This window comes from Haliaeetus leucocephalus, unplaced genomic scaffold, assembly GCF_000737465.1.
Source record: "Haliaeetus leucocephalus isolate CR32 unplaced genomic scaffold, Haliaeetus_leucocephalus-4.0 Scaffold626, whole genome shotgun sequence".
Classification (NCBI taxonomy): Eukaryota; Metazoa; Chordata; class Aves; order Accipitriformes; family Accipitridae; genus Haliaeetus; species Haliaeetus leucocephalus.
Window position 1 is genome coordinate 1,952,960 of NW_010973062.1, and position 25,519 is coordinate 1,978,478.

A 25,519-nucleotide genomic window follows, 5' to 3' on the forward strand; every position below is an offset into this window, starting at 1 on the left:
TGCAAGCATAACTCCTAACACAGAGCTACTTCAAGGTATGATGCTTACTGCACATTAGACATGGCATAATACTTCAGTCCTGCTTGTAGCCCCCAAACACTGCAAAGGAAAGATCTGCAGTTTGTATGAGGGCCTTGATTATGTATATACAACTTCTCCATTTGAAGTGAAAAAACACATAAATACATACATCAAAAGATTAGATGCTCCAGTTCAAAACCATAACAAAAAATGGTGGGACCAGGAGGGTGGGGGTGAGGGGGGATGGGTTGGGGTGTGGTTGTTTTGGTTTTGGTTTTTAAAGTGGGGAAATTAGACTTACTTCCTGAAATCTGCTAACAATTTCAGCATGTCTTCATTTGAAAGTTTATTACTGTCTTGTCTGAAGAGAGGAGAAAATCTTGCATTTTTGTCCAGGGTTCCTGAGGCATCTTTAAACAGCGTTCTGAAAGTCAAAATCTTGCTTTCAGCTGAGTTTATGAAAGCATTGGAATTCACTTCAGGAAATTTCTTTACTACAAATTAGAAAATACTGTACCATCCTTCATATGAGGCATTTAATACTCTTGTCATTGTAGGTAAGTTTTAACATAGCTCAGTCTAACAAATCAAGTGTGAACAATTTCATTCTTAGTAAAATAAAAAATACAGACAATAGAAAACAGCTGGCAATATTCAATGGTTTGAATAATAATACAATGAATGTTTATAACTTTTTTTCCTACTACCCAGCTGAAGTGTAAGTTTGTTTGTCGGAAATCTTTGGTTAATTGAAAGTAAAACAAGAAATAATGTAAATAGCACAATAAGTTTTACAAGAAGTGAGATGCAGAAAATAATGTTAAAGTTAGGAAAAAAGACAGATTGACAAGATCTGTCCTTACCTAGCTGCCCAGGCAAAAGGCATTCTATATTGACCTAATCTCTGACATGCCTGCTTAGCATTCTTCAAAACTTTCTGTGCAACCTGCAATGGACATAAGAAATAACCAGGTTTTTAAAGCTGCATTTTTTGCACCTTTACTACACAAGAAAAAAAACCAAAACCACATATTGACACTGATATGAATTGGAAAATTTTCTTTAGAAGATTAATCCTAAGCATGCAAGTGAAAGACAAATGAAAATACCTCTTAACAACTCATTTCAGGTTAAGCAGGGCCTGCTGATTTCACAGCATTTCATGGATGAAAACACAGACCCATCTACACTCCTGATAATACATATTTAATTAAGCAAGAAAAAAAATTATTATTATTACAAAACTCATACGCAAGCTAGAGCAAAATTCAACTGGTTTTTAAGACAAAATTGTGACTCCAGATAAAAACATCCCCCACACACCCTGTACCAGAACACATTCCTGCAAAGTAAATAGTAAAATACTCTGCAATACTTGTATTACAAGTACACACAGAACATGGGGAGGAGTTATAGGAAGATCATATGGGCAATCCTATGGATGGACATTGCAACATTGTTTTCATTAAAACTTTAAATTTTGTTTTTGTTAACTTTTAAGTGACTAAACAATTCCATTATATAGAACCAACATGTTTAACAACCAGAGCTAGAAACCCACTAGTTTGAGATGTTCAACACAGAGCTGAACCACTTCAGCTAAAGCAGAAGGTCCTGACAGAGCAGTGGGCTTCTCTTTTCGAGAAACCAGCTTCTCCTCTGTGCCTACACAGAGCAAAATTCTTTGCCAGAGGCAAAAAACCCAGAGTAAACCTGCCTGAATATTATCCCTGATCTATGCTGCTGACAATATGAAGAGCTGTTTCTCTTAGTGTGTAAAAAAAAATGGGGAAACTGCACTCAGAATCATTGAACCTTGATAAGTATCATCATTAATTCACTGCATTCAATGTTTTAAGGGGAGAAAAAGTGATCTCTTGGCTGTAGAATTTGCTGCTTCCATTTTCCCTTTTTCCTGTCCAGGGTAGTAATTCTGCAGGAACTAGAACTTGCTCATTGCACTGACACACATGGAGGCCTATATAGCTGGTACTGTTCTGTTTTGTTTCAGCATAATCCCAGAGAACAAGAACAGAAAAAAAATCAAACTAAGTGTTCAACTGTATAAAATTATAAGCAAATGAATACCAGAAATGCACAGCATAAGTTAATAGAACCATGAATGTTCCTACTGGCTACTCCTGCAGCACAGGGCAACCCAAGTCTACCACTTGGCATCAAATTTGGGAACACTTGGGCTTACTTAACCTTCCCATGTGGCTCTGGCCCAAGACCAGCAAAATCAGTTACTCAGTTCAGGTTTGTTTTAACTCAGTAACAGTCAGCATACACTTTGAAACCAGACTCCTAAAATACAAAGCTGCTGTTTGCCAATGATAGCTGAAAAAAATATCTCAAGTATTCCTGGAAAAGCAAATCAGTAGTCTGATCTATATTAAGACCAAGTGAAAAATATAGTTTTTTAACATGTAGCTTAGCCAGCATTAAATCAGCAGGAAAGAACACTGTTCCTCTGCAGAGACTGAAAGTTAACCCTCCCTTCTTCCCTTTCACTAGCCAAAAAACAGAATATCAACAGTAGCTGACATTGCTTACAAAAAAATCTTTTGTCCTAGTATCCTGGTCTAATCATTCAAGCACAACTGTAAATGAATAAAATTAAAACTCTATTTCTTCAGCGACAAACATGAAACAGCAACTGGCAAAGCTTCTTGTAGATATGTTTCAGAAAACTTTAAAACATTATGTCATCCTAGACTCCCGCAAACTTAAGATCTTGTTTCAGTGGTTTATTTCCAGAAGTGATTTGGAGTTCTATCAAATCTGCAAAGCATTTTATACAGAAAAACAGAGGCTTAATGATCTCAATGTTCTGAAGAAAAAAACAGCAAGAGTGCAGATAAAGTTACAGTAAACTATGGTCACCAAAAAGCAAGACAAAGGAAAAGTCAACAACAATGATACAGTAAATAAGATGCATTAACTAAGAGAGACATACAGTTAATTTCTGACCTATATTTAATATTTCATTGTTCAATAATTTTGAACTCAACTTTCACACTGAAGTCTAATACTCTTTTGCCAAATCAGTTTATTTATAGCCATTATAAAAATTACAGATTGTGTCATGATTATAAAAAGCTAAATAAATGTTTCCCAATAATGTTAGACTTTAACGTTTCAATTAATAAGCTACTAGTAATAACTACAACTTACTAAATCAAATAATCCAGTTATCTGAATTTCCTATAAAAGAACTAAGATTTTGATTGATAATTTCTTAATTTGAAATCAACCTGTCTTGCCTCAGGATTTTTCCATGCCACAGAAGAAGATAACATACCTTTGAAGAATCTGAACTTTTCATATATGGTTCAGCACAATGTGTAATACTTCCCTGTAATACTTTTTCTATTCTAGCCACGAGGAAAATGTCAGTATGAGGACATGTGACTGAGAATATTCCCTAGAAATAAAACAGGAGATTATTAAAGGAAAATGCACATATGTTTTACAGCACATAATAGAAAGCATGTAGGAACACTCCCTACTTGTATCCAAAATCCTACTAATTCTTTCGGTTACTAGTTCTTACCTGCTTTGGATATTGTAACACAGTTTCATGAATGTCTTGAATTCTGTGTAAGCTATCACCACTGCCACTTGTCATTTGTTGAGATGCATTGGGTATCATGTGCCTTACTGAGGCATGGTTCAAATCAACATGGAAGTCTGCTGAAATCTTCCGGTTGTTTTTAACATCAAATAGTGATAATGTGACAAAGAAAGGTTCTACCTAGACATTTAAAAAAAGAATCAAGTATCATTGCTGGCATCTATATTACTGTAACGATGTGTATGAAAGGAAGATGAGTTACATTTTTATAAACACACACGGACATCACTCTAGATATTACTGATAAAGCGTAAAAGACAGGAAAAGAAAAATTCCACTTTCTACAACACAACAAAAAGATTAGAAACAAAGTTACTTTTTGTAGGATTTAGGCTCCGATTTTGATTTAAAGGAGTAGAAAAAAAACCCAAAATATAAGTTTCTCAATCACAGCAAGGAATTCCTGCCATTAAGAATAGTGCCAACAAAATATTAAGACATTCATTACAAGATTAACAGAAAAAAATTAGATGAATTATTTACATTTGTCGTTGGTCCTTCTTCATTTTCCGCGACACAGCTTTGCAAATTAAAAGATAAATCATTACACTTCACAAGAATTTTTTTTCCAAATTTCTCTTCAAATGGCTTCACTTCTGGTTCAATACCAGAAAAGTCAAGTTTCTTTAAAAAGAGAAAAGAAAAATTAAGGTTAGTTGTTTCTCATCTCAAAAGGTTCAACATAAAAGAAAAATAACATGCTTCCTCATAAAAAAGTCTAACCTGTGCATCTGGATCCAAGGCAAAAAGTTTAACTCTGCTTTCACTTTTCAATTTGATTTCTGCTTCTCTGGTACTCTGTTCAAAATAAGAAAAAAAGTCTTAGTATGACACTATTAAATTAAAGTGGTTTTCAATTTCATTCCTTTTTCTGTGATGTTCAGAGCTTTACATGTTTTTAATTCATGCACTCTTCTCTACCTAACTGAGCTTTGCAACTCCTTAGTTCAAATTGCTCCATCATGTCCAAGTAAAAAGTGAGAGAAGGCTACTCTCCTCTAAAGGCTTTTCCAGGCCTCAAAACACAAAAATGTACATCAGCAACATGTAACCTTCAAGCTCATGTGAAGTGTACTCCAGTGTAGCCTCCTTAAACAATAAATAACTTTCATAACACTATTTTATTTAAAAAAAAAAAAAAAAAAAAAAAAAAAAAAAAAAAAGGCATGGATGTAGGTTAAAGTTCAGAGCTATCCCGAGACCATAAGATTGCTCAGGCAACAACAGGTTACCTAAATTAAGAAACACCATCAGAGCTCATGTTCTTGTTTCTTGGCTTTTTGGAGGTGGGGTTCCCCCCCACCTTTTTTTTCTTTTCTTGAGCTCTACTGCCAAGGAAGTGGTTTTCCTATGGGTAGATAGAAAAACCCCCAAAATTTCCAAAAGATAAAACCTTCACACTTAAAAGTTACTTTGCAGAATATACTGTATACTGATCCTGCCTGGGATTTGTGGATACCTACCTACTAACAGTAAACCAAAAGTAAAGTGGAACAAAATAGAATGTGAAAACTGATGGTATACATAGTCTACTTTTCCAAAAAAGGTATTATTTAAAGAGTATTCTATGATTTTTAAAGTCAGAGGACATGAAAAATGGACATATGCATGTGCCAAAATTACCCACGTAGGAGAGTTGCCATTCCCAAAGTAGTAGCTGGCTAAACAGGGATACCAAGTATTACATTACAGACAGGTGTATATTTTTGGATCAGCCTGTACAGGTTAAAAGAAGTTACCAACCCAAAATGCTCATCACTGACCACCAGCTGCAAGTGATCTACTGTCTACATCTGCTTTGCTGGAGGTTGAAGAACCTTCTACTACATCTCAAGAAAAAGAAAAAAAAACCCAAAAAAACCATCAGCTCTAAGATCTCAAAATCCTATTTTAGGTTGATAATACTAATAAAGAAAAGAATTTGAATAAAGGATGCATTACAGAAGAGGAACTTCTGAGGTGTGATTTTGAGTATAGGTGCTCTAATGGATATAATTTACTTTCCTTCATTATCTTCAAGACACAGAGGAGACAAGACAAGAGTTGCTGTGAAAGACACAACCCAGACACTCGATATCAGTAGAGTATTGGCAGACTTTGCTTGCTCAACAGCCGGTATGATTGAGAAATACAGGACTAAACTGTGAAGAAGTGTAAAGATGGCAAGAAAGTTGCCTGTCTGTTTGGAAAGGGAAAAGTCAGTGGCAAGAACTGAAGAGGAAGATGATCTAGTCATAGCAGCAAGATGGAAACTTTCAGCTAAAGCATCTTGAATAGTTTTAGATTTTTTGGTGTTTTGTGCACTAAAGTTGAGACAAGATAAAAATATGCATTTCTGAATGACGGATCAGGGGCAGTGGGTCAGAAGTCAGGAACTGAATGTGTACGTAGTCATTGACCCAGTCTACGGCACAGCAGTGACTCTCTAATTCCATTTCCTCATCTGTACAACAGGGACAATGTTTTCCTACCTCAAGGAATACTGTGACCCATAATGCTTAAGGAGGTATTTGGGCACTCTGATCATGACAGTCACATAGTTATTTTTAAGGTAGAGGTCTAATTTGTTTTCTCTGAAGCTTAAAAAACAAAAACCAAACCAAAACAAACCCCCTACATTCACTCTTGGTACCTAAGTTACAGGTAAAAGGAACATAAAGTATGCAGGACAGACAGAGATGTATATGTACACATCTGTGCACTGAAGTGCACAATACCATCTTACTTACTTTGTAACATAAACTAACAGCTGTTGATAGAAAAATGAAGGCTTGGAGATGTACTCACAAGGGTTAAATCTTTCCTAGGAAGTCTGGGGTTTGCCTTATTGTCAGGTGCTCTACAATCACCCCTGAAGGAATTTCTCTTTCCTCATAAGGATATTAGGTCAGCTATTGTGAAAATCTGCTCCTCGAACCAACAAAAATAATGGAGCAACTATAAACTCTTCTAAAAGAAGGCTCAATGCCTTGTAAGTCTTCCACTGGGGAAAAAAGAACCAAAGCCAAACCCAAATAACAGCTGAAAAGACAATGCAAGAAGGACTAGAGGATGAAAAAATCCTCAAAATAAACAGCATTTATATAAAGTAATCAAGTTAAGGCACAAACAGTGTACTAATGCAAATGGGCAGATTTTTCCCTGTACTTCTCAGGGAAAAAAGGTTAGAAAAACACATTAGAGCAAATTATTTTGAAAAGTAGTATTTAGTAAAGATGAACTAGAATGGGAAAACTAAAAACCTTATTTTGAAGGAAACAGAAATTTAAATGGGTTATAACCACGGAATAAAAAAAGCCAGTGCTTAAAGAGCTGAGAAAAATAACACACTAGAAAAATACCTAGGCTTAAAGAGCTGCATGCTTCCAATCAGAAGGTTACGGAAACAGGAAGCAGCATTTTTAGTACTAAAACTATATGGAGGTGCTGCAGCCCTGAATAAAAGTCTACTCTGGAAGTCGTATGGAACCTAAGCATTCCAATAACTCTGACTATAAAGAAAGAAAAATCTTCCATACAATAAGAGCATCTAATTTTATATTTGTTTCTGAAATAAATTTCCATAGCCTCCTGTAAGTCTGCTGTTTGACACTTACGGGTCTTCCAAAGAAAACTCAATTGTATGCACCACAATCCAAATTAATTTCCAAATACAGCCATAGCTGGAGTGAGATTATCACATAATAGCTTTCTGTGTACTTCTGCTAACTTGATTACAAAGCAGAAACAGAAAGAATTAAGTCAGCCAACCAATTTAGATGCTAAAAGCCTGTTAAGGTATTCTGACAGGATCTTTTGATATGTTAGCTATTGTAATAGATAGAATTTGTTTTACTGCTTGTTCCCAGTTTATAAGCTGCACTCCCTTCGGGAGTAGTTACTAGGTCAGACAGATCCTCAGAAAAGAAGGGGAGAGCATTCCAGAGCATGGTCAAGCAGAAAAAGTTTCAAGAATGCAGGCTGTACCACACAGAAGAAAGAGTAAGGAAGTCACAGGAAGGAGTTTGGATTCTGCAGCTTCAATAGAAAAAGGTCACCAGCTGCAGGCCTTAGGTGATTTAACAAAAATTTCTCCCTTGGAGAACTCACAAAACTTATTGCAACACATAAGTCACCGATTTAACTGAAATAAAGTCTCCAAATGGGCTGAGGAAGAGTTACTGTTATTTTCTATTTATTTCTATTTTATTTTATTCTTTTTCTATTTCTACCACACCTCTGTAAAAACAAAATTGAAAAGCAAGAACTATGGCAATACAGGAAGTACCCCTGAACTTGCCAACTTGTTACAAACAAGCACCTTAAAATACATTCACATCATCACTGCTATTAAGCTCCTCTAAACTCCTAACTATAGAAATAAAACTTCAGTGTAACTAGATTTCTATAGAAATACTTTAGCACTTACCTGCATGCAATAGAACAATAGAAAATATGCAAAATACAATAAACTAATAAAATAATAAAACATGTTGCTTTTAAACAGCATGTCAAGATTTATATAAGCAACTTTAAGACAGTAGCTAGTTTGCTTCCAAAAGCAGAATATGAAGCAGCTCAATAACCACATCTATTCATGAAAGAGCTTCTAAGCTTTCAAAGCACCACAAACTGACTGGCAGCTAGAAGCCAGTACCTCACCTTTACTGAAAGTTCACATGGCTAACTTATGTTTATTACTTTATATCCTGAGTTGGCATTTACAATATGTATTACCTTGGCAATTTCAGGATAGTAGTTATCAAAACTACTTGATGAGCTTTCCATTTTGCTTTGTTCATCATCTGAAATTATAAAATCACATTTAAAAAAAAAAATTTTAAAACCCCAAACAAACAAAAAACCAAACTACTCACAAGACTCTGTAGCAAAAATATTTCTGGGTTTTTTTTGGTTTTTGTTTGTTGTTAGTTTGTTCTGTTTTTTTTAACTCCTACCCCCTCAAAAATGACAATTGTTAATATAAACAGATTGTGGATGACTCCATAATTTCATTTCAATGCAGTGACTTCTTGGAGAATGTAACCAGTTACGTATATAGGTAAAGTAGCAGTTATTTCTAATCTTACCTAGAAAATAGCTTTAATATTAATTTTGATATCTGTATGGGGAAAGGGGATACTCAATGCACAAATTTACATTAGTCTTTCCACTATGCACTGTGACTTGATTTCAAAACACATTCACTCTGTTCATTAGGTTCCCAGCTCTACTCTCCAACAGTTACTGGATTTACAAAGCAACCATTCAGTTAGCTATAAGCATCTTACAGTTCTAAGGTCAATTGGGGACCACTGACTAAAACGTCTTTCACAGAGCTACAGGCTTCTCTTTTTCCAATTTGCTTTTGTTACAAACATCATGTTAAATTCCAGCAATCTTCACCAAAGACCATGATGTCTCATTTTAAACTCTAATGATCCTTTTTGGTATATTGTGCTACTTGTAAGCAGAACAACCTTCTATAATCTCTTCCAGGTTCTTCTGGATATGCATACACTTGGTCTCATACCAGTTGCCCTCCCCATCCACTCTCAAGGGGGAAAAATGCATCTAGACTCTCCTCTTGTCACCAAACTACCAACTATAACTACATCACATTCCTTAGGGATATCTGCCTTACCTATTCTTAAAGGGGACCAACAGAAAAGATTCGACACCCAAGCAATCTATTTCAGTACTTGTGGGAAATATTTGAGGTCAAGGGAGTTACATCTAAATTTAAGTCCCTCACTGCAACCACAATTTCTTATTCTACCTACAGTGACCACAGAACAGATTATTCCATTTTCAGCAGCATTTTACATATTTCAGAACAAGTCCCTCTTAAGTTTTTCTTTTCCTTAAACTGCCTTGGTCCTGATTTTTCATTGTGGGTTCTATTTTTCTAGACTTCTGATCCATCTCATTATTCTATTTTGGACTTAACTCAATTGGAATCAATGCAGAACAGTGCTATTTTAATGCCAAAAGGCCAAAATTCTCATCAGTTCAAACAGACAGTGAAAGGGCCTATAATTTTTATAACCAAAGAAAACAAAAAAATTTAGCCACAGTAAAGCCTTTCTTTCCAAATGCATTATGCAGACGTTGTCACATAACTGTATTAGCATTGCTACAAACCCTGCTTACCTTCGTGAGACTCTCCATTTCTTCTCTCTTGCATTGCAGCCTCAAAGTTAAGCTGAAGGATTTTGTTCAGAGTGTTTATCCATTCTTCCATTTCAAGTTCACTATCTGCAGCTAAAAGGTAACTACTCTTGTCTTGCATCTTGAGCTCAAATGCAAAACGTCTGACCTTATTGTTCTATAAGAAAATAAAAGATCTTTATAATATCTTTACATACTGTCTACTCACAATCAAAGTTATATGTATTTCAGATCTTTTAACAAAAGCATACATTTGATATTTTGAACAAATATATTATAATTACACTTTTTCCTCTCTGACATTTGAGCCTTTCAAGTTATTTGTACCACTGCAACAAGTGAAAGTATGAAAAGTAACAGCCCATTTTTTAGTTTCCCCTCATCATTCTGCTTGTTATAATTTAAAAAAAAAAAAAAAAAATTCAGTTTTCAAAAATCAAGCCTTCATGTACTCAGATCATCTAGAAGTGAAGCTAACTAAGATCTATTAATAACAAAAAAAAAAAAGGCATAAAACTCTATTAATATTTGAGTGGGAATCATTTGCATGTTGGGATTTTACACCGGAGGTTAAATCATAACCAACCTCAACCCCGAATGCCCTGATATTGCTAGTCTTTTAAATATACATGAAGTTGGGAGTCAATTCCTCTTCTGTTTCTCAACCATTACTGTCATCTTTTTTGCACAATTTAAATCAAGGTTTTAAATGCTACGTAGCTTAACTCACTTTCCCATGAATGAATTCACAAGTCTTAAATGAAAATTCTACATTATCATCAATTTAATTTAAAAAAATTGATAATTCATTAGATAAACATTAAAATAAACAATAAGACTTAATGGTTAAGGGATTTTTTGTTTGTTTGAAGTTACATTAAATGCCAAATTACATTTTAGTTAGTACATTTAGTTTATTACTAAACATTTGGTTTTCAATTAATTTTCAATTAACAGACTAACTACTGGTTGGCAAAACAGTCAGCTTTCTACCAAAGATGAGTTTCTGTTGAGGAGGATGAACAAATGTATGGACTCCAGACCTAAGGTAGTCTTACCAATTAAAATCAGTACTGAAGTAAAGAAAAATCTTAACAGTAACCTTTAACTTCCACAGTTTCCAGATGCTAATACAACACGAATAATAAGTAACAGTAAAACAATGAATAAAATAAGATCAGCCAGAGAGGATATAGTACAAAATAATAAAATCAGGATACAAAATAATAAAATCACACATCTGGAAAAGGGCCATTATGTATAATATTTTATAGTTGAAAATCTCATTAACTTGCCCCTCACCAACAATTCAAGTGAAGAAAATAGCTATTTCCTAACCCCTTTATTCTAGCCATTGAATGACTTCTTGGCTTCACAGAAGTGAGCATTAACTGATTTTGGGTTTGTACCTGATGTTGATACATAACTAGTCTCAAATTTCTACATGCAGTTCTGAACATCCAGATGCCAAGATGAACACTGATGGTACTGTAGAATACAGTATAGCATTCAAGACACAAGCCAACCATAAACTTTAAGCATCTGAAGTACAGTTTTACTTAAAGACTACTGTGTCAGCCCAAAACCTTACTTGCAGTAGAACAAAGGAACAGTAATTAAAAAAAAAAAACCCCAAACAAACAAAAACCTTCTGACAAAGTCTGAGGAAATTTCAGTTTACTTGAACTGATGGAACAGAAACTATGGAACAGTACTTCATGAAAAGATGATTTAGAAAAAAGGGGATTTTCAGGATAAAAATAAAAAAAAAAAAAAGGAAAATACAGAATCACAGAATGGTTAGATGTTGGAAGGGGCCTCTGGAGGTCATCTAGTCCAACCCCCTTGCTCAAGCAAGGCCACCTACAGCCTGTTGGCCCAGAACCATGTCCAGACGGCTTTTGAACATCTCCAAGGATGGAGACCCCACAACCTCCTTGGGCAGCCTGTGCCGGTGCTCAGTCACCCTCACAGTGACAAAGTGTTTCCTGATGTTCAGAGGGAACCTCCCGTGTTTCAGTTTGTGCCCATTGCCTCTGGTCCTGTCACTGGGCACCCCTGAAAAAAGCCTGGCTCTGTCCTTTGCACCCTCCCTGCAGGTATTTATATACACTGATGAGATCCCCCTAAGCCTTCTCTTCTCCAGGCTGAACAGTCCTAGCTCCCTCAGCCTCTTCTCATAGGAGATATGCTTCAACCTCCATCCCTTCATCATCTCCATAGTCCTTCCCTGGTCTCCAGTACGCCCATGTCTCTCTTTTACTGGGGAGCCCAGAACAGGACACAGGACTCCAGGCATGGCCTCAGCAGTACTCTTCAGCTGCTCAGAGGGGAAGGATCTCCCTCAACCTGCTGACAACACTCCCTCTAATGCAGCCGAGGATACCATTGGCCTTCTTTGCAGCAGGGGCATGCTGCTGGCTCGTGTTCAACTTGGTGTCCACCAGGACTCCGAGGTCCTTTTCTGTCAGCTGCTTTCCAGCTGGGTGGCCTGTCCTGCACATACCGGTACCTGGGGTTGTTCTCTCCAGCTGCAGGACTTAGCACTTATCTTTGCTGCAGTGCCTTGCTTTCATTTGTAACTTCTGAAAATCTCAATGTTTTCTGATGATGTAAGCTAATATTGTAGTGCCCTCAACAGTCTGTACCAGAGCCACAGGCTGAGAATGAGAAACCTAAGTGGGAAACATTGCTTACGTGGGAAACAAGAGGGGCCAGAAACAGCCCTGAAGATGGAGAATACGTATTATCAGAGAGAGCGGCAATCAAAGCAGAGGAAGCTGAGGAACAGAAGGAAAGGTACCTTTTAAGCGCAAGACAAAGACTACAACTGTGTTTAGGAACCACTTTGTTTGTTGGTTTGTTTTAAAAACACAAACTGAACTCATTTCAGTGGAGTCAGCCAGAATTGCACCCTGAAGGCAAAACAATTTCTGTAAATCTGTATATAGAACTTGCAATATGATTAAGTTTATTATAGTTATAAGACTTTCCATGCAAAGTATCTATTAAATGTGTATCCAAAAACATTATTACAATATCTGGAAAAAAATAAGCCTCTGTAAGGCTGTTGTATCTCTCTGCATAAATCTTCAAACAACTTTATACTAAAAAAAAAAAAAAAAAAAAAAATTTAAGAAATAAATTTTTATTAAACTTTGCCTGTTTCTATCCAAGTTAACAAAACCCTAAAACCCAAGAGTTTTTTCCAGGTATGCTGTGCCTAACAAAACAGTTACATGCTGTACTGTAAATACATAACAGAATCACAAGGAAAAAAAGAAATCTTTTCTTTGGCACTTGCTACTGACAAACATTTTACCAAAGCCCTTAACTTTTTAAAATAAAGAAAAGCACATAAAAGTAACATTATAAAGGTCAAATGAAAGCATCTGGAAGGGTGACTGAATTTAATACAATTCCCACAACAAAAATCCCACACAAGAAGCTATGCGAGACATTTTACAGCTCATGTAAGCACAAAATGTAACTGAAATGAACTTTAATTTTATGCTGTCATTACTTTGCCATGATTTAAGGTTGGGTTTTTTTGTGTGCTTGCCTTAAAATTTAGTTTAATATTTTTGATAAGTACTTGATATCAATTATTAATTTATGTTCTTTTCAGAAAGATTTTTAAAATTCAGTCTCCTGCCCTTTAAAATCTCGTTCACTGTTTTTGCAAGATGCAGCATGTCTAATTGTTCCTCTGCATAATGGATTCTTGTCTACATCTGACAAAAGTTATCTGTATTTTAAAAAAATCCATTTGCTATCAAATACAGAATTAACTGGAGAACAGGCAGAAATAATTATAATTACCTGAACCACTCCCATGCATGAATCTAGAAATATTGATCCTTTAGGTTCTTTTGATATTTTTTCATCTTTGTAGAAATTGAGATTATAGGATCCATCACCAAGTTGGATTAAGTGGAAAAATCTTCTTTTAAATGACTAGTGAAGAGAAAGGAAGAAAGAAAACCAATTGCAACACTAGTATTAAGCAGCTTCATATTACAAAACCTCTAAGTGCTATTTACACAGTAGGTTATAGACAAATAAACTAATCAGTATCCTCAGAAAATAAAACAGAAATCATTAATTAAAAAAAAGTTTAACTTAAAAACTTGCAGCAAGATTGTACCGTACTATTTGAAAGTATTTTTGCCCCATTGAAAGGTATTTAAAACTGATTCTATGTAATAGAGATTTATTTTGATAACCGTAAAAATAACTTAAGTTTGTTTCTAAATAAAGAGGCAATACAAATAAAACCTCATATTATATAGTCCCTTTTCTACTAATAACACGCCAGGGTCCAGTTAAGAAAATTATTTAAAACACTGGACTTCTCCCACATACTGGATTTGTAATGCATTTTTTCTGATTTAAGTAGAATAAAAGGAAATTAAGATTGCACAGCTATACATTACATACAAGCTTCCCTCTTTCATCCCACATTATTTTATTATTTTTTTTAGAAGTAAACCACATACAAATTGACTTCTTTAAGGCATAGTGATATTTAATATTGGTGTTCAGTTTTCACCACGTGTAAGACATTCTTAAACTTACTCTCATTGTCACACTGATTGCACTATTCATGTTGCCTTTGTACAGCCATCCTTGTTTTGTTATTCCACCCTTCTGAGACCCAAGAGATGCTGCATCCTGGAGATGAAGAAAGAGAGATGGGGGCGAAGGTAAAGTTTTGCATCACAGTCTGAAACTGTTGTATTTATCGAAAATTTCAGAAGTCATTTTTAAAAGATGCTATGCTCATAATTTGACAAAAGTTATCTGTATTTTAAAAAAATCCATTTGCTATCAAATACAGAATTAACTGGAGAACAGGCAGAAATAATTATAGTTACCTATAGCTATGCTCATAATGTAATGATAATAATGTACTGAGTCCCTGCTGAAATTCTAGAGCTTTCTAATTGCAATTATCTTACTTAAAGACCAGGGATGAGATTGACCTCATCTAACTTTTGATAGGCAACCTCACCACTTATGTATGCTTTCTCTATGGCCAGCAGGATGATCCAACTTCTAGATAGCTAAATATTAGTCAGGATGAATCCCACTGAAATAAGGGAAAGAAGGAAAACTCAAAACATTTACTTACATTTATTTTGTAAGCTTTTTCATATATTCTAATCTTCCAGTGCAAGAATTTTTACCAAATTTCTATTACCAAAAAGAACAATGTAAACTCATGCTTATCCAAAACTTCAATCAAGATTTCTCAAACCAGTTTGCTTTATATGTATTACTTCAAAGACATTACTTAAGAATTTACAGAGAACTAAGTCTTGAATTCTTGAATTGGATCTGCCCTTTTACAGATCAGAATCAAAGTTTTCTGAAGAGAACAAGACCAAACTTGGGAGTAATGGCAAGTTCACAAACCGCAGATCCAATGCACGCATCGTGGATCACACCCACTGCCTGTATACCACTTCCATCTGCCAGCTGATGGAACTTAGTAACTACATCAAAACCCACAGGATGTTAACAACTACCAAAAAGCAGTACTCTACTATCAAAATGACAGATTTACAATTGCCACAGAATAAATATTAAATCACCAGTTCAAGCAATCTTTCAGAGCAGTACCTAGCTGACTTTACCACGGTTTCCAGTTGATGCAACCCATTTTGACACAACAAAAACGTTAATGAATTAGACATGTAGGAAGATTTTCAACCATCTAGAAGAGAAATACTCCCGATAATTTATTATCCAAACATTCAAAATTAGCTGAGTAGCCAGTCGAAAACAAAACCATGAAACTTCCTCAAGGGCCTCAACTACTCTAATTCCTTTTCTCAGCTATTAAGAGAACATGCAACAAGAAGTGATTACATATGGGGCACAGAGTCATTAGTTCAACACCTGAACATCAACCCCAAATTTAGGAATAATATGAATTCGTTTCTGGAACTAAATCAAGGAACATTCTGTAAAAAGTTAGTAGTTAATTTATTTCTAGCCTATTTTGTCTGTCTAGTTTGCACATTCACATGCATATGCACATGTGAACTTCAAAAACCTGCAAACAGAAGGCAAAAGATGCATCAATCTGTTCCTTTAAAAATTCTAGTCAGCTTGATACAATGGAGGTTAGGCCCAGTAAGCATGATTTTCATAAGCCCCAATGAGTCTCACTGTCCAAGCAATACAGTCTACTTCTTTCGTATTTTCAAGTCATTAGCTCCCACCCCGTTCTATTACCTAGAGAACAATTTTTCTTGAACAACAATCAAGATACAGAGACAACAATTTAAAACACTGGGTTTCCAACTATGATTCTCCACCTCCACTGGTGGGAGTTATTCCCTAGGAAAGGATGGTTTAAAACCACCTTTACAAGCGTAAGATGACGAGTAGATGAGTTACTGTCAAAACTTGGCACAAAACCACCAATGCTTTTCTGTAATTTCACAAACCATACATAGGATCACCTGACATGACATGAATTCCTTCATTACCTGTGTTAACAAAAATTAAGATTTAGCTCAATTAAGATTCTTTTTCCAATTCAAAGTCTGAGGTGTGCTGTTCCCCAACTGTGTTGAACTGCATGTTTCCTAACAATAAAACTGTCATTTGGGCCTCTAGTTACACCATTTCTTTCTGTCAGGTGGAATTCCTGCTTACAGAGCCAAAAAGCTACTGAATCTTTCCAGCCCACCACCTGTTAATACAAAGGAACCCAGAACCCAGTCTTTAACACACAACTTTTACACTGAAAACATACTTCCTGTTTCCAACCGGTATGTTAATTTCCTCACTTTTATTATTACTGCTGCACACTGTGCTTCACTTTTTTTAATGATCTTTCCCACAAACTCAGCTCCAAAATTTACTTCAACAGCAACTGTTTCAACAAAAACAATTCCTTATCTTGATCCCATACCCCAGGCTGATTTAAAAATTCCATTTACAAACACCAACCTGATGGCCTGATAGCCCAAATTAGTTTTGAAAAGGCAATTCTCTCCTTTCTAACAGTGCAAGATTAAACTAATCTTTATCTGTTTTTTTTCCTCCAATTTTTAATCACTTGCAGCTTTTTGTTTTCTATCAATCTCTTAATAAATCAGCGTTCCTAAAAACAAAAACATAAGCAAAACAAAAAGACCAAATAACTTTTAATCTAAGACTTGCATATATGGTTTTTTGGCATGCAAAGATGCTAATGTTTGAAAGAAAAAAATCTTGCATTAGTTCTTCCCTTGAGGAAAGAATTTATGGTCTCCCAACCCTATCCCCATTAAGCTCCCTTTTCTTCCTACCATGCTTTTTTCTTGTGTTTATATTTTAAGTTCCTCAACAAAGAGTAACAGACCTCTTCTCCAGTGATTCTAACTCTGAAAGAGATATGACATTCCTGCCTGCTGTAACAGGAAGCTGGGCAGAACGAAACAGGGAGTCCTCCCCCCCTTCCACTTCCTAGTAGAAAACATACCACCTGCTAATAGGCAAGCTATATTTTTTCAGTGTTTAACTAACTCTAGCTGCAAGTATTTTTCCTAGTAACAATCACAGTCAATTATATCTCCATTTAATTTTTTTCACTTTTAACTTGCTTCTGTTGTCAGAAATATTATCACAGTAAATAATGCCAAGTCTTTTTAACATCCATATAATAGAAAACATAATTATTCCCATCTTACAAGTAGGAAGATTTGGATACAGATGCATGAAATGATATTTGGACAAATATCACAGTGCAGATTAATAGCAGCACTGGAGAACCAGCACCCTGAGACTCTCTGTTCAGAATCTACCTACTGAGATGCACTCCCTGGACTATTTTTTTCACATTTAATCCAGGAAAGCTTGTGAAAAACTACTTTTACTTCATATGCAGCAGTTCTGAATACAAGGAATTTGGAAGCAAAGTAATTGTCAAAAGGTAAAAACCACAAAGAAAAATATTAATTCTTTTCTGTGATGAAAGAGTTCAAGTACTCGTAAGAAAAGAAAACTGGCATTTAAACACTATGTTTTGAAACAGGGTGTGGTAAAAATTAAATAAATCACACAAATAACAGAAGCAGTTATTGAAAAAAAGTCTTTGACGTTTGAAACATAGTTGAAGACTGCTTGAGGCTATAGCTATCTCGGGTTTCCCCAAGCCAATGAAAAAAAGGAAATACCTTAGAGTTTTAGTCAATATTTTTACCTGTTGTTTCCATGATGGATCTCCAGGTCTTATCCTATACTGAAATTTGTGGCAAACTAATTTTAAGTCACATTGTATGCTACACTGTCATGCATGCTTCAGTGTGTATAGTGTCATACTGGAACAGATTCACCTATGATTTTACTCGACTTCATGATTAAGCTGCATGAAATATTTCTCTTTCTATGCCCGTCTATACAGAAACAGTGTAAGACAAGACAGATTTTATGAAAGCTGAAGGATTATACGTCACCAAGTATTAAAACTTCAATTTCACCATCTGTCAAAACTTGTTCTACTCACATCACAGATCTCAGGAGTACAAGGCTATTTGAAAGGAGATATGTAAAATAACTACATTTTTTTTCCAATCAGGCTGTTCAAGCTAATCTCTGTTTTCATTTACTGACATCAACACTTAATCCAATTTGTAACCTCTCCTTAGCCAACATTATTTACTGAAAGCAATAGGAAGTAAGGAATTACTATTATCTCACCTCATCTTTATCTGCTTCTTCATCCACTTCATATAAATGAACTGGAAGCTTCTCCGATTTTGTCCCTTTACTATGAAAGAAAAAGCTTCTAAAATACTAGAAATTTTGTGATTAGTTACATATTTTATAGCTGCAAAAATAAAGATGTTATTTTCCTAACTCAGGAGGAAAAAGCACAAGAATAACTGAGTAAAAGCATGTATTTTTCATGAAATGTATTTCTTAGCAAGCAATTTTCCTAATTTGCACATCTGGCCACAGTGTTTCTTTTGTTCTGCTTGTCACTGTCCTTATGTGTGTACCTGGAGAGAACCAAATGCCTTCTAATTCACTGCACTCATAATATCTTAGGAGCAAGAATTCATACCTGTAACCATTGGCTCCTTTTAGGACCATGCCTTTATTTAAATTTGTATTGACTAGCGTGGTTTCTATTCAGGGCAAGTAAAAGCCAGGTATTGACTTTTACAAAACCTGTGAGTCTGCAGGGAAAGCAAGCTATTTCATAACTGAAAGATGCAGGAGAGTAGGTAGGGAAGACATAGATCTTCTACAGTTGTGGGATTCAGAGTATTCGGCCACTCTCAGATATTTGAAGTTAAGGGTCTAATCTCTACACAATCCCTACAAAATTTTGAAAAAGTTGGAAAAGATTTCTCTAGCAGATGGTTTAGAAAGTCTGTAATAGATGTGGATTGGGCTTTTGCTTTGAATCATCCTGTGAAAGTCTGCACTAGTTCAAACACTTGCTCTAACCATCTCTGTTAGGTTCTATTCCCTAAGCTACTGAAGAGAGTTCCAAAACCTGCCTTTGAAGCTACAAAAACAGGATATCTCCATTTTAGTTTAATCTAAACATTAGCCTGTTTTAGTTACAATGCTTACATTCACATTGTCAATGATACAATTTCTTGTTTTGACCTGCCTATTCATAAGGCAGTGCTATTCTGGTATCTTTCCAGAAAATGGTTTAACAAGATTTTACGCCTTCAAGTTCATCAATATAAATGCCATCCAAGAAATCCTTACCATGTCTGACTATTAAACACTGATATAGCAAATTTCAAGTTACATACTACATGTATTAATAAATTTCTGTAGTAAATACATTAATATTAAATACAGTTAGAGTTCCTTCACAAATTCAGTATCTTTATTAGACCACTAGATAACATACTTACTTTGGAAGCTGTCGAAACTCTCCTGAGTAATCTTCATATCTATAGTTAACCACATGCCAGTCTGAATTGTAGGTTTTGATGCACTGTTTTAATGAAAACCAAATATCAATATTAATTGGAAGAGGATTAACAGCATTCCCTAGACACACAGACAAAAAACCCTCTTAAGATATGGCTGTTTATGAACTACTATGGTTACATGTCCATCTGAAAATTCCATACCTTCCCTTCTTTTGCAATACAGTCTAGTGCAATACAGCTTTTTGCAACGAGTAATGTTTCAATAGGATGTTATCATCTGCTAGACATCTATCAGAAAATGATGAACACACTCAGCATCTGGATTAACCATCTTCAGTTGTCTGAAAAGTTAAAGCAGCATTTCTCTACAGCTGAAAACGTGACTGAGCTTTTAGAAAACCCAGCATTAAAATACAGATGCATTATTAAAACAGAATATTCAATTTCACACGTACAGATACAGATGAACTAAAAACATCTTTTCCTCTTACTTCTTGTGCAATCAAATTAATATTTAAATTTAAACTACATGCTTCCAGCTGTTGAAAAGCAATTATGTCATTAAGCTCTGGACTAGATCATAGGAAACACTCTTTTACTCCACCCATATTGCTACAACATAAAAGTACTGATTTATCTTGGCTTTAACCAAAGTAATATAAAACTGACAAAATCTGTTGCCAGAAACCATATGGTACAAAATTTCATATGTTAAACGAATAGACTTACATGTATACAAACATAGCATCTAATAATTCAAAAATATTTTCTTTGTATTTCAAAATACAAAGTTAATACTTGCCAAGCAATTGTTTCTGCAGAAACTCATTAAACTTCATGAACTACCTATAACACTCCTCCCTCCTTGTCTACCTTCTTCAAATTTATCTTAGAGCTGTTTAGGTTAGGTATTAAGGGTATGTATCACTGTGGAGAAAATACTTCGAGGTTTGACGAAGATTCAGCTATTTGGAGCTCCTTCAGTTTTGTTGGAATTACAACAGACATTTACTTGTTTCAGATGTTAAAATATCAGCTTGAAGTATATCAGTAGAAAACCACTAGATAATATAAAGACGACAAAAATTTTAAACCTTTCATTCCTAAAAGGCTTCAACAAGACACTAAATGAAACGCAACATCACAGTCAGAACCAAGGGAATGCCAATGTAAGCAAGCAGTTTTTAAGTTGGAGGATGTTTCTTCTACATATAATACAGAAACTGAGCAGTCATAATGCATTTTGGCCTCTACAAGTGTTAAAGTTATGAATACCTCTGTTCCAGCAAACTGTACAAGATTATTATGAACAAACTAAGAACAACTCGTGTGAAACACTTGATCGGGAAAAACAAGTCACAATGATTCATTCCAGATTTACTATTGCTCCCAATATTATGTATGGAAATCACCCATGTTCATCTGGGAAAGCCAAAAGTGTAGAGAAGGTGGGGGAGAAGAATCTGCAAAAGCCAATTACACAAACAAAATAATTCAAAGCTATCCTGTAATCCTTCTTTTCCAGCCACCAATGGAAAAAATACTAGGTTTTCCTGGAAATTTCCCCTTGAAATCATTGACAAGTAAATGGCAATAAATATTTAAAATTTTTTTTCAGGACTTTTTTCCCTGTTTTTTAAATGGTAAATGAAGCAGAAGAAAAACAATTCAGGTATAATATTGTTAATACACACACCCACACACAATTCCAATATTACCTCAGTTACAAACAAGCTTTGAGCTTCCTTCTCTGCATTTTCAGGAACTGTTGAATGAACGTATCGACTCTGCCGCTTCAATAATGCTGTCTGATAAACAACAAAAACAATTAATGAAACTTCCAATTAAAGGAAAGATGACACATTATGGGAACACCCAGTTATATCACTGTAACTAAGACAGAAGCTCAGCAGAAAACATTGTGTGAATAAGCTGTTTCAGAATAGCCAATTAATGAGAATTTGCTTTCATTCAAAGATTAGCAATGTGTTCCTTCTTTCACAGCAAGGGCAAGATTGGAATCAGTAAGAAATAGATGCCATAGAAAAGTGTTTTCCTCTATTTTGTTAACATGGGCAAGAAAATTCTGGTAAAAATAATTCCACCCTGACAATGGAACTCCGATAATCTGAAGACAGATATTAAGGTAGTGTTATTACTACATATAAAATCTATTACTCAAGAAAAGTAACAAACCCACACCAAAATAAGAAGAGTAGTTCAACTGCAGATCTCAGCTGGCAAAAAATGAGACTTGCACTATTAAACTGAAGGTTTAGAAGGAAGGCCTGGATCACTGAAGTATACACTTCAGCCTATAAAGTCAGAACTTATTCCTATCCTATGCCAGAGTTCAGAGAGGCATAGAAATGCTGCCAGAGAGCAGGGAATCTCTCTGTGACCATGAAATTCTGCTTCTCAGACCAGCGCTAAAGTAAGCCTTAGGGTACTTTAAATTTGTAAGCGTAAAAGATGAAAACTTTACAAAATCTTCTGGACCACAGATGAAAATAACTACAAAGCAATAGAAATTATTTTGCGCCATGTGGAAAGGAATCTCACAGCTTAGGTCATCAGAGATAGATAAGAGAGTCTGGATAGCCTGGACCTTGAGGGGGGTTGTGATCCCTCACGTGTTTGCTATACTCTGCATATTGCAGCACCAGGAAGGATCAGAGAAAAATGTGAACAGAAAAAACTACACATATTAATGGTAAAAAAAGAAAGGGTGCACAAGTACATTATCTTAACATGTTTCTGTTGAGTTTGATCCATAAGGTGATTATTTCTGTCATTACCAAAGCCTCACCCCATTGTCTGGGGGAGGGTGGGTGGGTATTTGAAGTTAGAATATTCAAGTACAGTAAAGATTTAAAGAAAAAAAAAATTATCCCATACTCATGGTCAAATCATTCATCTAGTCTAGACCTCTGCTGAAAAGTGACAATGCTAACTGCTTCAGTAGAAACGGTGGGGAGGTATTAAAAGCAAAAACCACAAACCCAAAAATATTTCATGGGACCAATAAGTCTTGCAATACACAGTTTAAAAAAAAAAAAACACAACACCGCCAACCTGCAAAAAGGTACTCATTCATATGCAAGCAGCATTTAAGAATAGAAGTTTTCTGAATTCTAGAAACATATTCCTTGTTTCAAACCATACTGAGTTTAAAGTATTTGTTTTCACAAGCTACAGGAAGAAAGATAATTAAGATTATTAAGCTACCTTATAAGAGTTAAAAGCCAGAATGTCTGGATCCTCTTCTCAGCCTGAAATAGTCTGATATGTGATAGGACATTATTTATAGTTTATATGGTAAATAAATAATATATGTAATATATTTTCTATAAGCATACAGGTAGACTATGCTTTTTAAAAAATTATTGTTAGTTTTAAAAAACCCTAGAGACTAGGGTGGCATCTTTCCAGGCACTTTTCATGGGAAAGCCACAAACTCATGAATCAAGTCCTACCGCTATAGTGGAACTCGATAAAATTGAACTAGTGGTACATAATTCTAGAACTTCTGCTGCTACACAATTATGAATACAATAGTAAGGGTTTTTTCTAGTCTTTCACACATAAAAAGATTTTTATCTTAGTACTGTAGCAAGATCAGTGACAAAACAGAAGAATTTGAATTGTGGATTTTGTCCATATTAGTAATTGCCTTAATGCACACTGCCTCTTTCTCAGCTTATTCATCAGCTGCAGTAGTTGATCAGAGAGCCAAGAAATGCAATGACTGAGATATTTTGATTTAGAGCAAATTCCTAAAAATAATTACTAAAGCAACAGCACAACAGTATTTTAAAATGCAACCATGCACATACATATATGTTATATTCCAAAAGAAAAATTAGGAAGAAAGGATTGTCTTCTCTACAAACTTTCATCACATCTACATTGGTTGAACTGTTCCATAGAAGTGAAATGTTTCAAGTCTCTGGGTTTGAGTTACCATTTGATTTATGGCAGCATCAGGACCTACAGACCATTTGCCTCATGCTCTCAAAGAAGGTAAAAAAAAAAAACCACCTTTCAATTACTGTGCTGTCAAACTAAGGAAGATCACTTTTAACACTAGCCAGGTTTCACATGCACTACTGAGGCACACAATTAAGAGACTCTGGTACTGATACTACTTTTTGAGTGAGTCCCAGGGATTTAGGATAGTAGCGCTATGTGCTGAGGTTTCAGAGAAGGCCACAGCAGAAAGGACATTTCACCAAGTCTCACAGCCAAGGAGTACTTGCTACTCAAAACCTGATGGAATACAGATAGTGAATCTGTTCACAATCAGTGCACACTGCAACAGATATAATTTAAGATTTCCAAACTCTTTCTGCCACAAGGTTGTGCTTGCTAGTGAGACTTAGCATTATTTAGGATTTGGGCACGTATAACCAATTTGAAGTTAGATATCCCATTTTACTTATCTCAGGCTAGAAGGTGTTTTCATGTTCTTGACAGTTTTAGCAAATGGCTCTGTTTCTGAAGTCAAAAAAAAAATAAAATATATATTTTACTGATGTTAAAGCCTGGCATGCAATTTTCTGAGTCATCTTAGTCCCCCTTCCCCATGCTTTAGGGCAAAGTAATAGCAAGATGCCAGGGTTCTTCTTAAGACAAACATGCTTGTAGGTGGCACTAAAGAGCTGCCAAAAGTCAGCCAAGTATTTTGCAGTGGGGTGTCTTAGCACAATGCATACTTAAGTATTTAAAATAAATGCTTAAATGTGTAGCTATGGTGGGCCTTTTTCCAGGTCACAGTTTATACGAAAGGCAATGCTGCAAAGTTTGAATCAACAAAATCAGTCTTTAGTTCTATCAAAATGAAAAATAAGCATATGTAAATTTTTCATATACAAAATACTTCATAAAATTAAAAAAAAAAAAAATCCCAAACCAAATCACACACAAAGAAGTAGTTCTCAAAATTATTCACTTCATTTGGGGAAATAATGTCCCAACACCTACATTTCTACAGCAAAAAATAATGGCAGATCTTAAATTTCCAGTGTTTTGTGTAGTGTAGGAAGGTATCTTCCTCAGCAATTCTACACTGAACAACAGGTCCACATGCAGATTTTAGAGGAAAGGACTACAGTAGATGTAGGTGAGAGACAGAAGCCAGCCAACACACAACATTCCTCAAATCCATTTGACCTGTCTTCAGACATGTCCATTTTGGTTTGTTATTCCTTAGCTTTTGCCTTTCTCCCTCCCGTGTTTTTAACATGGTTGTTTTATATCTTTCTCTCCACTTTGGAGGTGTTCAAGCAGTTTCTGTCATCTGATAAGGTTCTCTTCCTGCTCTGTAAATTTGACAATGTCCCCCTAGTGACAGCACTCTTATTCTATACAAGCTTCAGCAGCTACAGTGAACAGAGAAAGTACAAAATATTGCTGACACCACATACTCACTACAAATGCCTGTTTTAAAAACTATTTTTTCCTCTTCATAAGCTCTTTCCAGTGTTGGCTGTTGAATATGAGCTAGTAAAATTTTTCCCCCAAACCACTTTGCCCTCCACATCCCTTTAGGATGCTTGAAATTATGGTTACTAGCAGTTGAGTATTCAAAATATTGGGAAAGGAATTTAGTAAAAAAGCCACAACAGTGTACAAGTGGTTTTGTTTATATATACATATATATATAATATATATAACTAATGGAGGTTATTAATAAACTCCTGTATCTTACTGGTAAAATAGGGACTGAGCAAAATGCAGCAAAAATGGGGGGAAAAGCACAGGGTAACAGTTCAGCAGTCACATACCCAGGCCATCCTTACTTTAGATGATG

General features: G+C 35.3%; 1 protein-coding gene across 1 annotated transcript in view; it reads right to left on the reverse strand.

Annotated features, from left to right (window-relative positions):
- The window catches only part of DOCK9 (dedicator of cytokinesis 9), a 106,032-nt gene that overhangs the window by 66,211 nt on the left and 14,302 nt on the right, over positions 1-25,519 (reverse strand). The window contains exons 3-15 of the mRNA XM_010578292.1: positions 21,426-21,515; positions 19,687-19,769; positions 18,506-18,575; positions 14,387-14,482; positions 13,631-13,765; positions 9,791-9,965; positions 8,375-8,442; positions 4,382-4,456; positions 4,142-4,282; positions 3,578-3,778; positions 3,326-3,448; positions 885-967; positions 323-445 (exon numbers count right to left, since the gene is read on the reverse strand). Coding sequence (XP_010576594.1) covers positions 323-445; positions 885-967; positions 3,326-3,448; positions 3,578-3,778; positions 4,142-4,282; positions 4,382-4,456; positions 8,375-8,442; positions 9,791-9,965; positions 13,631-13,765; positions 14,387-14,482; positions 18,506-18,575; positions 19,687-19,769; positions 21,426-21,515 — 1,463 coding nt within the window. The remainder of the gene's footprint in view (positions 1-322; positions 446-884; positions 968-3,325; positions 3,449-3,577; positions 3,779-4,141; positions 4,283-4,381; positions 4,457-8,374; positions 8,443-9,790; positions 9,966-13,630; positions 13,766-14,386; positions 14,483-18,505; positions 18,576-19,686; positions 19,770-21,425; positions 21,516-25,519) is intronic.